Raw genomic sequence first — 15,811 nt, forward strand, 5'->3', positions numbered from 1 at the left:
CTATTGCGTAAACTGTGGATCTTGGCACAGAAGTCACAACACCCCATGACCACCACAGCCCAGTGTGAGGCTTTGTCCACCTGTCTGGACTCCGCCCTCTGTCGGCATACATGTTAGTTCCCTGTGACCGCGTGTTCAAGAACCCAAAGGGGTCACGGGAAGGGAAATCTCTGCTGCTTACCAGACCAGGGGTCTCATTTATCAACCATGCATAGGCACAAATCTGCGTGTAAACCATGCATTGAAAAACGTCCACGCAGTGTGAAATTGATCAATATGAACGTTTGCTTGAGAGTGTGTGTAAATGTACACACAGCCAGGACCATGCGTACGCACAGGACCAAGTGGTGGATTAAGGAAACTGCTTGTCAAGCATAGAATGGGGAAAATGTGTTGAAATTGTGAGAGTAATAATTCAATCATTTTTCAATTTTGATTGCATTTCCATTGGGAATGCATGAAACATTGCTTGGCTCGCTATATAATTTGACCACATCAGTGCATTGGTTACAATAATAATCCATATAAAGTACAGTAATTTGTTAAAATGAGAGGTACGTGTCAAAGTGAAACCATTGTTGACATTCTATAAGACTGAGATAATGGGAAATTGCATGAGAGACGGCTAACCTTGCTCTGTTGAAAGATTTGGCACACGCTGCATTTTGCAGAGAGCGAGTTTTTAGAGACAGGTGGCACATTTTCTGCATTAAGTACAGATTGGCTCATCAGATATTGTTACCAAAAAACAATCGTATAGGATTTTTGAGAAGATTTAAGACGTACTTTAAAAAAGGCAAATGCATACCATTCCGGTGCACATCCAAGTGCTATCCACCCTTTGGTTTTTGGCAACAGACACTTTTCAGGGGGGGGCTTGCCGATCACAGCCCTCCATGAGCCAATATTTTCGATGCAATCATCAGCAAAACAAACGTTAACACATACAATTTCCATGCACCATCTCACAACAGGTGGGTTCCCAAACATGAAGGGAGCAATAGACGGCACCCACATCAGCATAACATCATCATCCTAAACGATTTCAACTATGTGAACAGAAATGGATGGATGGATGGATGGCTTATTGGCAAGTGTTGCCTGCTCATTTGAAGTATATTTACCATTGCGAAGGCAACTTGAATTGTCCCAATGGTCCTTTTTTGTAGTTTTTTTCCCCTTTGTTTTTTTTGTGGTTGCGCCGTTGTATTTCATGGTACGGATTTCCCCCTCGGGCTTTAAAGGGAGGATTTTGACCATATATGGTTAATTAGGGCGTTTCAAAATGCAAACAGCCAAGGTTGTGCTACAGTACTGAGGCTGACAACAATTGATATTTACCAATGGTTATCGCCTACCAGTGTGGGTATGACGCTTGTAGAATTGCTTGATAAATCACTATTTTTCTATGAGTGCCACCATTCTAAATTCCATTTGTTAGTCCAAACCCCACCCAGCTGGTATTCAAGGCAGACTTGAGAAAACGCAGAAGGCATTTGAAAGATTTTGAATAGTATGTGAACCCAGGTGTGCTGCTTATATGAAAACAGATTTAGTGACACTTGACTGAGTCTCACAGTCAGTGGGCTGTCTGTCATGGCATTACTGTCTCCATTCCAACAAATCTCTCCCAATCCAACACAGCCCACCACACACCAAATTGAACCCCCCCGGATCAAGATGTAAGCCACTGAACCACAGACAGACATTCAGACAATTCTTGCACAAAGTGGTTGCGCTAGCTGACTCGGATTGCACTAATAAAATGCTTTCTCAATCTCCACATGATGCTGTGGAGAAAGATTGAAAAATGAGAAGTACTGTAGTTGTTAGTTTGCCGACTGAGGCGATGGAACAGCCTTAACCTACCCCACTAAGCAAATAGTAGAGGCACACAGCAATGCTTATTGTCCACTGTGAAAACAGCATCAAACTCTAATCTATCAAGCGGTAATGTTGTAATGTTTGCTTTCCACCTGTGTTATGTTGTGTTATGGTACACTGTGTAACCATATTGTACCAAAACAAAGGCTTGGGAATTTCAACAATAACAGTGAATGAAGTCAATGTGGTTCTTTATAGCTGATGACCTGTGACATATTCCATTAGCTAGGGGTTGCTCACATCAGCTGAAAGCAACCGCATTGCCAAAGACATAGCTAGTCATTCCCACATCCACATACACCACTGTTTCCCTTTTTCTTATGTCTGTGAAGGCTTCAATGTACACTGCTCAAAAAATAAAGGGAACACTAAAATAACACATCCTAGATCTGAATGAATGAAATATTCTTATTAAATACTTTTTTCTTTACATAGTTGAATGTGCTAACAACAAAATCACACAAAAATTATCAATGGAAATCAAATTGATCAACCCATGGAGGTCTGGATTTGGAGTCACACTCAAAATTAAAGTGGAAAACCACACTACAGGCTGATCCAACTTTGATGTAATGTCCTTAAATCAAGTCAAAATGAGGCTCAGTAGTGTGTGTGGCCTCCACGTGCCTGTATGACCTCCCTACAACGCCTGGCATGCTCCTGATGAGGTGGCGGATGGTCTCCTGAGGGATCTCCTCCCAGACCTGGACTAAAGCATCCGCCAACTCCTGGACAGTCTGTGGTGAAACGTGGCGTTGGTGGATGGAGCGAGACATGATGTCCCAGATGTGCTCAATTGGATTCAGGTCTGGGGAACGGGTGGGCCAGTCCATAGCATCAATGCCTTCCTCTTGCAGGAACTGCTGACACACTCCAGCCACATGAGGTCTAGCATTGTCTTACATTAGGAGGAACCCAGGGCCAACCGCACCAGCATATGGTCTCACAAGGGGGCTGAGGATCTCATCTCGGTACCTAGTGGCAGTCAGGCTACCTCTGGCGAGCACATGGAGGGCTGTGCGGCCCCGCAAAGAAATGCCACCCCACACCATAACTGACCCACCGCCAAACCGGTCATGCTGGAGGATGTTGCAGGCAGCAGAACGTTCTCCACGGCATCCCCTGACTCTGTCACGTCAGTCACATGTGCTCAGTGTGAACCTGCTTTCATCTGTGAAGAGCACAGGGCGCCAGTGGCGAATTTGCCAATCTTGGTGTTCTCTGGCAAATGCCAAACGTCCTGCACGGTGTTGGGCTGTAAGCACAACCCCCACCTGTGGACGTCGGGCCCTCATACCACCCTCATGGAGTCTGTTTCTGACCGTTTGAGCAGACACATGCACATTTGTGGCCAGCTGGAGGTCATTTTGCAGGGCTCTGGCAGTGCTCCTCCTGCTCCTCCTTGCACAAAGGTGGAGGTAGCGGTCCTGCTGCTGGGTTGTTGCCCTCCTACGGCCTCCTGATGTACTGGCCTGTCTCCTGGTAGCGCCACCATGCTCTGGACACTACGCTGACAGACACAGCAAACCTTCTTGCCACAGCTCGCATTGATGTGCCATCCTGGATGAGCTGCACTACCTGAGCCACTTGTGAGGGTTGTAGACTCCGTCTCATGCTACCACTAGAGTGAAAGCACCGCCAGCATTCAAAAGTGACCAAAACATCTGCCAGGAAGCATAGGAACTGAGAAGTGGTCTGTGGTCACCACCTGCAGAACCACTCCTTTATTGGGGGTGTCTTGCTAATTGCCTATAATTTCCACCTGTTGTCTATTCCATTTGCACAACAGCATGTGAAATTTATTGTCAATCAGTGTTGCGTCCTAAGTGGACAGTTTGATTTCACAGAAGTGTGATTGACTTGGAGTTACATTGTGTTGTTTAAGTGTTCCCTTTATTTTTTTGAGCAGTGTATATACGTGCCGCATACAGTACAAAGCAACCGCTTGAGAAGGCTTCCATGTATTGACGTGCAGCGTGCGGTACATAAAGTATTGATGCATGTAGGTAGCAGCCTTACCTGCCATGGATGAGACATTGATGATGACTCCTCCTTCTTTTCCATACTCTTTGCTCATATGATCCAAGGCCAGGTAAGTTCCCTTGATGACTGATGTCTATGGAGAGAAACAAGAGGGCTTGCGTTTCAATATCCAACACATACAACAGTCACACTCTTTTGCTCTTAATCAGCCTGTGGTAGAACTCTTCACTGATGTCATGTAATGTGAACTAGGTTCAACTACAGCATCATGTAATATAATGTATACTAGGCTAATCTACAGCATTGTCTAATATAATGTAAACTAGTCTAGTCTAAACTACAGCATTGTGTAATATAATGTATACTAGGCTAATCTACAGCATTGTCTAATATAATGTAAACTAGTCTAAACTACAGCATCATGTAATATAATGTAAACTAGTCTAAACTACAGCATTGTGTAATATAATGTAAACTAGGCTAAACTACAGCATCGTGTAATATAATGTAAACTAGTCTAAACTACAGCATTGTGTAATATAATGTAAACTAGTCTAAACTACAGCATTGTCTAATATAATGTAAACTAGTCTAAACTACAGCATCATGTAATATAATGTAAACTAGTCTAAACTACAGCATTGTGTAATATAATGTAAACTAGTCTAAACTACAGCATTGTGTAATATAATGTAAACTAGGCTAAACTACAGCATCGTGTAATATAATGTAAACTAGTCTAAACTACAGCATTGTGTAATATAATGTCAACTAGTCTAAACTACAGCATCATGTAATATAATGTAAACTAGTCTAAACTACAGCATTGTGTAATATAATGTAAACTAGGCTAAACTACAGCATCATGTAATATAATGTAAACTAGTCTAAACTACAGCATCATGTAATATAATGTAAACTAGGCTAAACTACAGCATCATGTAATATAATGTGAACTAGGTTCAATTACAGCATCATGTAGCTAATGTATACTAGGCCAAACTACAGCATTGTGTAATATAATGTATACTAGGCTAAACTACAACATTGTGTAATATAATGTAAACTAGTCTAAACTACAGCATTGTGTAAAATAATGTAAACTAGGCTAAACTACAGCATCATGTAATATAATGTGAACTAGGCTAAACTACAGCATCATGTAATATAATGTAAACTAGTCTAAACTACAGCATCATGTAATATAATGTATACTAGGCAGGCTAAACTACAGCATCATGTAATATAATGTAAACTAGGCTAAACTACAGCATCATGTAATATAATGTGAACTAGGCTAAACTACAGCATCATGTAATATAATGTGAACTAGGCTAAACTACAGCATTGTCTAATATAATGTAAACTAGTCTAAACTACAGCATCATGTAATATAATGTATACTAGGCAGGATAAACTACAGCATCATGTAATATAATGTAAACTAGGCTAAACTACAGCATCATGTAATATAATCTAGGCTAAACTACAGCATCATGTAATGTAATGTAAAATAGGCTAAACAACAGCATCATGTAATATAATGTAAACTAGGCTAAACTACAGCATCATGTAATTTAATGTAAAATAGGCTAAACTACAGCATCATGTAATATAATGTAAAATAGGCTAAACAACAGCATCATGTAATATAATGTAAACTAGTCTAAACTACAGCATCATGTAATATAATGTAAACTAGGCTAAACTACAGCATCATGTAATATAATGTAAACTAGTCTAAACTACAGCATCATGTAATATAATGTAAACTAGTCTAAACTACAGCATCATGTAATATAATGTAAACTAGTCTAAACTACAGCATTGTGTAATATAAAGTCAACTAGGCTAGACTACAGCATCATGTAATATAATGTAAACTAGTCTAAACTACAGCATCATGTAATATAATGTAAACTAGGCTAAACTACAGCATCATGTAATATAATGTAAACTAGTCTAAACTACAGCATTGTGTAATATAATGTAAACTAGTCTAAACTACAGCATCATGCAATATAATGTAAACTAGTCTAAACTACAGCATCATGTAATATAATGTAAACTAGGCTAAACTACAGCATCATGTAATATAATCTAGGCTAAACTACAGCATCATGTAATGTAATGTAAAATAGGCTAAACAACAGCATCATGTAATATAATCTAGGCTAAACTACAGCATCATGTAATTTAATGTAAACTAGGCTAAACTACAGCATCATGTAATATAATCTAGGCTAATCTACAGCATAATGTAATATAATCTAGGCTAAACTACAGCATCATGTCATTTAATGTAAACTAGGCTAAACTACAGCATCATGTAATATAATCTAGGCTAACCTACAGCATTGTCTAATATAATGTAAACTAGTCTAAACTACAGCATCATGTAATATAATGTAAACTAGTCTAAACTACAGCATCATGTAATATAATGTAAACTAGGCTAAACTACAGCATCATGTAATATAATCTAGGCTAACCTACAGCATTGTCTAATATAATGTAAACTAGTCTAAACTACAGCATCATGTAATATAATGTAAACTAGTCTAAACTACAGCATCATGTAATATAATGTAAACTAGGCTAAACTACAGCATTGTGTAATATAATGTAAACTAGGCTAAACTACAGCATCATGTAATATAATGTAAACTAGGCTAAACTACAGCATCGTGTAATATAATGTAAACTAGTCTAAACTACAGCATCATGTAATATAATGTAAACTAGGCTAAACTACAGCATCATGTAATATAATGTAAACTAGGCTAAACTACAGCATCATGTAATATAATGTAAACTAGGCTAAACTACAGCATCATGTAATATAATGTAAACTAGTCTAAACTACAGCATCATGTAATATAATGTAAACTAGGCTAAACTACAGCATCATGTAATATAATGTGAACTAGTCTAAACTACAGCATCATGTAATATAATGTAAACTAGGCTAAACTACAGCATCATGTAACATAATGTAAACTAGGCTAAACTACAGCATCATATAATATAATGTAAACTAGTCTAAACTACAGCATCATGTAATATAATGTAAACTAGGCTAAACTACAGCATCATGTAATATAATCTAGGCTAAACTACAGCATCATGTCATTTAATGTAAACTAGGCTAAACTACAGCATCATGTAATATAATCTAGGCTAACCTACAGCATTGTCTAATATAATGTAAACTAGGCTAAACTACAGCATCATGTAATATAATCTAGGCTAATCTACAGCATTGTCTAATATAATGTAAACTAGGCTAAACTACAGCATCATGTAATATAATCTAGGCTAACCTACAGCATTGTCTAATATAATGTAAACTAGGCTAAACTACAGCATCATGTAATATAATCTAGGCTAATCTACAGCATAATGTAATATAATCTAGGCTAAACTACAGCATCATGTCATTTAATATAAACTAGGCTAAACTACAGCATCATGTAATATAATCTAGGCTAAACTACAGCATCATGTCATTTAATGTAAACTAGGCTAACCTACAGCATCATGTAATATAATCTAGGCTAACCTACAGTATAATGTAAGATTGCTTTTGCAGTTAGTCAAGTAACAGATTGTTTTGGAAAAATAGATTTTCACAAACTATCTCAATGACAAGACATTCAATGACAAAAAATACATTCAATCTAACATTTACTGGTGTTAGTCACACACACACACACACACTGACACCCACACCCACCCCTCTTACCAGATTGACTTCAATGGTCTTCTCCCAGTCCTTCTCATTGTTGATGCCAGCATTGTTGACAACAATGTCCAATCTTCCAAACCGGTCGACTGTACTTTGAAAAGCATCTGCAATATGAAAGAAGAGTCCAACACTTAGGTTGATTAACTATAGATGAACCCCTACAAGAAGAACACTACCAGTCCTTACGAGATGGACATTTTGTCAAGAACATTGCATCTTTATTTACATCCAAACTATCATTGCGATCCTATATCAAAGAAGAACATCTAGCTCTTAGATTGATTATACAGGCTATATTCACTACAAGAACACTGCATCTTTGTCTATCTAAGTAATAAACAAGTACATCTAAACAATTATCTAAGCCACAAAAACTGCAGTATAACAGGTATTCACCAGCACCTGCCTTTCAGCTGAAAACATTCCACAAGAAAACATTAAATTAAAAAAATATATATATTAATAATCACCTTAACCAAGGTAGGAGCAACAAGTCAAGTACGGTGCTTTTAAAAAATATATATTTTATTTAACCTTTATTTATACAGGTTTTTTCTCATTGAGATAATATCTCTTTTCCAAGAGAGACCTGGCCTTACTTTAACAACAAATGTCTAACAAATATCCAGTCTTACAAGACTAAATAGACTGTCGACGTTTAAGATTCAGTCGTGCACTGACAGTGTTCAGTGTTGGTTGAATGGACTCTTATAAGCACAGATATTTAGGTAAGAACATTCCAATGTCTTTTGCCTGGGGCGTTTTGGAAATCATGTCAAAAGTAACTAATTCATTTTCACACAATGAAAGTCTGTTTCAGGGGTGAATGATGTCTTAAAATAGGTAGGCCTAAGGCCTAAAGGTGATCGAACATGAGAATATTCAGAATTATAAACCACTGCGCAGCATGAAATAAAATGGACTATTATGCATTTAGGCAAAATGCTAAAGTTAGACTAGACATATAGCTATACTTAATTTTTTTTTTTAGGTTAGGCTAATAACTATAATAACCTCTAAAGAAAAAATAGCAGTACCATAGTAAAGTTGCAATTACCTTTGCCTAGTCAGATTGTTACCATGGTTACCCCATGGACACAACAGTATCTTCTTTACATGCTAGAATGTTGAATAACATTACATGTACTTTTACTTTAACACTAGCCATCAGACTGGTCCTTTTTACCGTAAGGAAGCGGCGATAAAATGTCCATAGGAATATATAATCAAACCAACTTTTCAAACCGCTGGTAGTGTGTTCAGATGTTTATCACCTGAAACATGCTCACACGATGTAAATACATGCAAGCGATGTATGCATACTTTCCGAGCTCGTACACGTGTTTATATTGTTTTGTGCATGCGCCAGGTGATAGAAAGCAGTACCAGCGCTTGGAACTGTATGTGTAATAATACTTTCCTGTGGATATTTTTTGTCAAATTCCTACCCACAAAACGACAAACCGCACAGACAACTGGCAGAGTAGCCTAAACTGAAATACAATTGCATTAAACATTCTGGCTTGTAGAGCTTGTGAGAGGAAATGTTCCAAATAAATATACTGCATTCATCTCAGACTTTGAACCAGAAGTATCACCGTTTTATTGTCAAGCAACCATTACCTTTAAGTTTCAATCTGTCCGTCACGTCACACTGAATGAAAATGCAGTTCCCATCTCCAAACTCTCCATCTAAAATCTTCTTGCATTCCTCTCCGACACTTTGATTCAAGTCAACAAATGCAACCTGCGGGTATAAAATCAGAACATATACAAAACTATTTACAAATATTTAAAGAGGTTCTTGTGCAACACAGTTGGTTTTGGCTCCATTACAACCACGATAGGTTGGTACAAGCGCCGCGCGTAAAATGCGTAAAGTAACCAAAACCACCGTCCATTTACGGGCGACAACAGGCTAATAACTTTATATATAAACACCAACCTTTGCTTCATTCTTCAGAAGGCTTTCTGCGACGGCTCTACCGATACCTTGGGCTCCGCCCGTAACTAGAGCCACTTTACCTCGCAGAGTCATCTTTTACGCTTCATCTGGCTGCGACACCCGCGCTGCTTTATGTAGGCTCCTATATCATCTGGTACATTAGTTGTCAGAAAAGGGGCGTGTGGTGTATGTAGCGCTAAATAAACACACGGCGGATAATTACGCCGTCTCGTCTTTCACCTTTTTCATATTCCAAACCGACCTCCTAATGAGATAGTCCTGCAGTAGAAGCTCACTACTGGCATGATATAATTACATATTGCTCAATTTAATATGTTCTCTGTGACTGGCAACAAACAGCATGAGGGAATATCTACTGCTATGCTCTTCATATTGGGCAACCATGCAGTGACGTCATAAAGCTCGCTATTGGCAGGCCTACAGTCTGTTTTGAAAGGCAATAGTTTAACGTTAGATTGGGAATGCATTTTTATAACGTTGAGATATAGACCTACAGTATATGGTATCCCTTTATTTGACCATTTGCCTCCGTCAAGAGGCCTGAAACAACCACCGGAGCCACTGCCTCTGTTCACCCCGCTAACATCCAGAAGGCGATGTCAGTACAGGTGCATCAAAGCCATCAGACTGTTAAATAGCCATCACTAGCTGGCTACAGTACCACCCAGGTTACTCAACCCTGCACCTTTGAGCTGCTGCCCTATGTACATAGTCATGGAATCACTTGTCACTTTAATAATGGAACACTAGTCACTTTAATAATGTTAACCTACTCTTTTACTCATTTTATGTGTATACATTATACTTTATTTTGGTCAATGCCCCCCCCCCCCCCCCCCTCCAAAATTGCTTGTCCTAAGATGTATATATTTATTCATTTAATTATTTTACTTTTTAGATTTGTGTGTATTGTTGTGAATTGTTAGATACTACTGCACTGTTGGAGCTAGGAACCAACTCTGTGTGATCCTCTGAACTGATACCGTAACAAAGACACAAAATGACAAAATCTTCATTTAGAAATGTAACCTTTTTTTTCTCAATCTTTTTGTTTCTCTCCAAAGGACCTTTATTAGATTTATGAAAAGTATTTACAGATGTACATTATAATGGGAAAAAAAAGCACATGTGTTCTTCTCATCATCACAGCAGCAACTAAAACACAGGTCAAACACAAGTTCAAAAATAAATCTATTGATATTGAATTCAGTTCATGCATCTAACATTTAATAATACTGTCATTTTTTTTGGTACAAAATAAAGTATTTAAATACACTTGCAATAGAAATGTACATGAAACATATTAATTCATCATTCACATTGTGTATAACTGTGTCAAATACTAATAGTGGTATTAAGTGGTATTCAAATCTGTAGAACTATATGAAAGCTTTGTCACTTTATGAAGGAATGTGGGAGTATAGATATGTTTTTACTACCAAAAGTATATGGCACAGTATCTCTTCAGAGATTGAATCAGTAGTTGTTTTTAAATAGTGTAAAATTCTGGAAATGCCTTACCAAATATCTTTCAAAAAACATCACAACAGTCTTGGAGTACAAGAACCCATCAACCATATAGAAAAAGGAGAGGAGATTGATATATTGCATGTATGTATCCATAAATATATTTATTTTATTGTCTTCTCCATTATGAGTCAGCTTAAAATTGGGTCAGGTCTTTACACTGCAGTTTTATACTGTCTCTGTGTGTCATCAGGTTTGATCAAACACAAGAATAGCATACGACTGAATCATTGTCCATTTGTCCGATATTCTGATAATTTGTCTGTTCATTGTCTGTTGTTGATAATAATTTCAGTATATCAACATACCGTACAAAGTAAACAACCCCTCATTTCTATAATTATTTTTTAAATATAGTTAAATAAAATGTTACTTCAACATAACAATTACAATCTATTCTAAATTCTTTCTTCAACTTTATACATGCACTTTTACCCCCCAACTTATGGAGAGTGTGAATTCCTTTCATTTAAAAGTCATATATCCCATACATGTAACTATTCAAATATTGGTACTCTGGATACTGAACTTAGATCAGTTATAACTTAATTGTGATGGTGCTCCCCAGGGTTGTGTACCGCGACCAACACAAGTTTCTGAGTGATATGCTCAGTGACACCAGAGCAATGGTAATTCATGATCAAATAAAGATTATATTGAAAGGCAAGTTGTAAACCAAGAAGTGAAAGGCCTGATTCAGGCTGTGTATAGTATTATGGCTATATACTGTTAAAGTAACTGCCCAGTGAAAATCTCCCTTTTAAAAGTTCATATTCTGTTATTTCCATATAATGTTGCTGGCTCATCCTACACTTGTACGTGACCAAAGCATACATTGGAGAAGAAAAAAAACACTTCAAAAACCCCACCTCAAACTTGTATCTCAAACAGACCGTTTAAAAAAACGCTTGCCATTTCCTCATAGAACATGTCATCTCCCTGATCAGCGGTCTACTTAAGTTAATATTGTTATACGCCCACACCATTCTGTTGTTGGGGTACGTCCACACACTTCAAACACAGAAAACCGGCTTTAAAAAAAAAAACATACTTCATTAAAAACATTAAACAAAGAAAACCATTTCACTCCCATCGTAAGAAATTATAGGTCATGGTTAATTGAAATCTGGAAAAAAACTCGGCAGTTACTTTAATGATATCCTCAGCCTTCCAAATTCACAGTGGGGATTCATGGCGACTACATCGGTATCAAATCTCTCTTTTTATATTCTATTTTCATGTTGTTCATTTAGTTTTTCTCAGTAGGTTACCTCTTTGGTCGATCCTTTGTTAGCTTGTGTTGAGATTCTAGGTAATTTAAGGTGGATGCTTTCACATATTTTGACCCCTGTTTGACTTGAGTGTTTCGGCAGTGGTTTGTTTGACCGAGTGAACGGAACAGTGAATCATCATTTTGTGGAAATAAGGAAATGAAGGAAACGAAGGTGAGAAAAAAAACATGTTAACACCGTAGTTGAGTTTGTGCTGAGTGTGGACCTGGGGAGTTGAATCACTCAACAAAGTCACAAAGAGGTTAATTACGTTTCTGTACGTGATGAGTAGCACTAGGGACGGGACATTTAACCCACAATAGTGAGTTGGAAATGTGTCAAAGTGGCAGCTTTTTATGTCTGAGAATTATAACAAACATCTGATGGTTGTAATAAAGATACACTATAATCTGGTGGAAAATCTACAAAGGACTTGAGTGTACTGGAAGTTTTCACTTGTTTACCAGTGTTGTATGGAAACTGTACTGTAATAGAACATTGGCAGTAAAGCTGTAAGACACAAGTGTGTGTGTGTGTGTGTGTGTGTGTGTGTGTGTGTGTGTGTTCGTGACAGAGGGTTTGCAGAGGTGAATAAAAGCATTGCTCCTGTTCTGACTGCACATTGTGTAGGGTGGTGAAGTGGGACTCGTCCGATACTCCAAACTGGTCTCCAGTTGCATAGTGAGCACGATGTCTGTCCTCTCTTGTTGTTGTTGGGTGATACGGACATAACTCTGTTCTGTAAATACTCAGTTCATCTCCCGAGTGTAAGTCATCTCCTTAATCCTCTTTTTTAAAACCTTGGCAGGGCTTTGTTTTGGAACCCCAGGTAGTTGGTGAACTGCCAAATGTTAATGTGAAACAGTTCCCACATTGTGAGGAGGGACCGGAGTCTACTTTCCCCATGTGTCATTGTACTGTACTGTACTGTAATGTACCCTACTGTACTGTACTGTAATGTACCCTACTGTACTGTACTGTACTGAACCCTACTGTACTGTAGTGTTCTGTACTAGTCCTTGTGCACATCCTCAGCCCGGAGAATCTTGTACAGGACCCAGTAGAAAATGTTAAAAAACAGGAAGGCCAGGGGGAAACCCGCCCGCGATACCGTGTCGATCTTCTTGGCGCGGTCGATGAACAGCTTTCTCATCTCTTCGTGGCTCTTGGCGGCCGGGTCCTTCTTGGGCTGCTGGGCGGGCTGGGGCCCTGTGGCGCCCGGGGTGCTGGCGGCGTTGTTGGTGGCCTTGGGGATGGTGCCGTCCTTGACCGCTGCGCCGCCACCGCCGGTCGTGGCGGTGAAGCTCAGGCGGCTCTCCCTCACGTCGTCGTCCTGCGAACAGGAAAGGCAGGAGTCAGTTAGATAGGGGTCAGAGTTCAAGGATGAATGAACTCCCCGAACGGGAACGGACACTCCCCCGATGGACGGCCTTGATGTGCTCCAGAGAGGGACACTGAAATGTCATCCCTCTCTCTCCATTGATCTTGCTCTCCCTCCTTCTCTCTTAAGCATGGGGGATCGCTTGCCATAGCAACAGCAGCAGCAGCAATATGACAGGCTGACTAAGTCTCCCAGCCAAGTACACTTCAGTCTCCCTCCTGCTAACACTCCAAATAGACTTGACTTCAGCTAAACTCCAGCCTTTGACTTCATGTTGAGTCAATGCCTATTCTCCCTAACACAATAAATCTATCAAAGTGCAACATGAACAGGGAGTGATTTGTGCGTCATGAGACCTTGCTTAAAACCTCTAGTCTATTATTGTTTTTATAACCCATAATGCCTCTGGTGTTATCCTAGGACACAGCCCTCTCTCTTTCAAACCTACTCATTGCTGTACCCTTTACAGTTGTCACCACTCAAGCGTCTCCCTGGCCTTTTCCCTCAAATGTCAAAACTAGGGTTGAAAAAAGGGTTCAGAACTGGAAATTCTCTTTAAAAAGCAATTGACATCATATGAATGAAGGGGTTATTACCGTTGGCCTACACACAAACAAAGCCCTGCATGTGATAGTTTTGTTTGATATGCCCAATATGGAAATGATTTAAATGGAATGAAAACAGCATCAATATGAGTTGAGCAATAGTTTTTCCACGAGCGAAATTCACAATGAACAACAAATGACATGTTGACGTGGGGGAAGAATAGGAAAGCAGGAAATGTAATCTTTGGCTGAAATGCAATTTCTTTCGAAATGCATTTGAATAGGGAAATAAAAACAAACAGCAACACCAACTGAAAGGAACAAGGAACTGGGAGTGAAAACAGGGAGTGTGTGTGTGTGTGTGACAAGTTGACAACAGGCCATTATGACATTAAACAAATGATGAAGAATAATGGAATGCCATTTGTGTAATGAAGAATGTCACAGAGTCAATGAGTCACTACACCAGCTCTGTGTGTCACATTATGCTTAAAGGGATACTTTGGGAATTTGGCAATGAAGTCCTTTATCTACTTCCCAAGAGTCAGATGAACTCGATACTATTTTTATGCCTCTGCATGCAGTTTGAAGGAAGTTGCTACCGTAACTGGCGTTAGCACAATAACTAGACTTCTATGGCAACGTTTAGCATGCTAGCTTTAACCATAGGCGTCCAGTCAGTAGTTAGCATTGGCTCGCAAAACCACCTCCAACTTCCTTCATACTGGATGCAGAGATATAAAAATGGGATCCACAAGGTCATCTGATTCCAGGGAAGATTTAATTGCCACACATTTTTACAACATATTCTCTTTGACGAAATACTGTAAAAAAAATAAATATATTTTTATGTTTCTATGCTGTCTTTGTGTAGCTCTCATACTTAGGTGTGTATAGTTCTCATACTTAGGTGTGAAAATGAATATGAATATGGAGAGAACACCGACAACGACAAACAGCAGAGGAACAGCACACAACTGGAAAGAAAGAAACACAAACATACAAACTTATGACCAGATGGAGTGTGGGGTTCTAATAGCTGGGTTCTAATGTTCTTTACCCTGTCAGAGGAATTGTAGATGTGGCCCATAGATCCATATATGGGCGTATCGTTGTTTCTCAAACCATTAATACGTCTCAATGACTCAGCCAGCTCATTGGGATCAATGGAGTGATCCTCATCACCATTCTTTCATCACGGGAGAAGCATGCAAACGGAAAAGATAAACAAACAAACAAAGCACTAAAATGATTATGAGAATCATGCAATATAGAGGAATTCACTGTGGATATGCCTGAACCACTGTGGACATGCCTGAAACACTGTGGACATGCCTGAAACGCCGTGGACATGCCTGAACCACTGTGGACATGCCTGAAACACTGTGGACATGCCTGAAACGCCGTGGACATGCCTGAAACGCTGTGGACATGACTGAAACCCTGTGGATATGCCAGAAACACATGAAAATAGACAAGAACATCAAACAAGAAGGTGAATCAAAA

General features: G+C 38.9%; 2 protein-coding genes across 2 annotated transcripts in view; both read right to left on the minus strand.

Annotated features, from left to right (window-relative positions):
• LOC110497391 (15-hydroxyprostaglandin dehydrogenase [NAD(+)]) overlaps positions 1-9,943 on the minus strand; it is a 31,688-nt gene extending 21,745 nt beyond the window's left edge. Inside the window, exons 1-4 of the mRNA XM_021573474.3 lie at positions 9,561-9,943; positions 9,239-9,362; positions 7,613-7,719; positions 3,904-4,000 (exon numbers count right to left, since the gene is read on the minus strand). Of these exons, the coding sequence (XP_021429149.1) occupies positions 3,904-4,000; positions 7,613-7,719; positions 9,239-9,362; positions 9,561-9,653 (421 nt within the window). The 5' untranslated portion in view covers positions 9,654-9,943. The remainder of the gene's footprint in view (positions 1-3,903; positions 4,001-7,612; positions 7,720-9,238; positions 9,363-9,560) is intronic.
• Positions 9,944-10,596: 653 nt separating this feature from the next.
• The window catches only part of LOC110497392 (glycine receptor subunit alpha-3), a 117,208-nt gene continuing 111,993 nt past the window's right edge, over positions 10,597-15,811 (minus strand). The window contains exon 9 of the mRNA XM_036954319.2: positions 10,597-13,712. Within this exon, the coding sequence (XP_036810214.1) occupies positions 13,392-13,712 (321 nt within the window). The 3' untranslated portion in view covers positions 10,597-13,391. The remainder of the gene's footprint in view (positions 13,713-15,811) is intronic.

Source organism: Oncorhynchus mykiss, chromosome 19, assembly GCF_057628025.1.
Source record: "Oncorhynchus mykiss isolate SJ-2025 chromosome 19, ASM5762802v1, whole genome shotgun sequence".
Classification (NCBI taxonomy): Eukaryota; Metazoa; Chordata; class Actinopteri; order Salmoniformes; family Salmonidae; genus Oncorhynchus; species Oncorhynchus mykiss.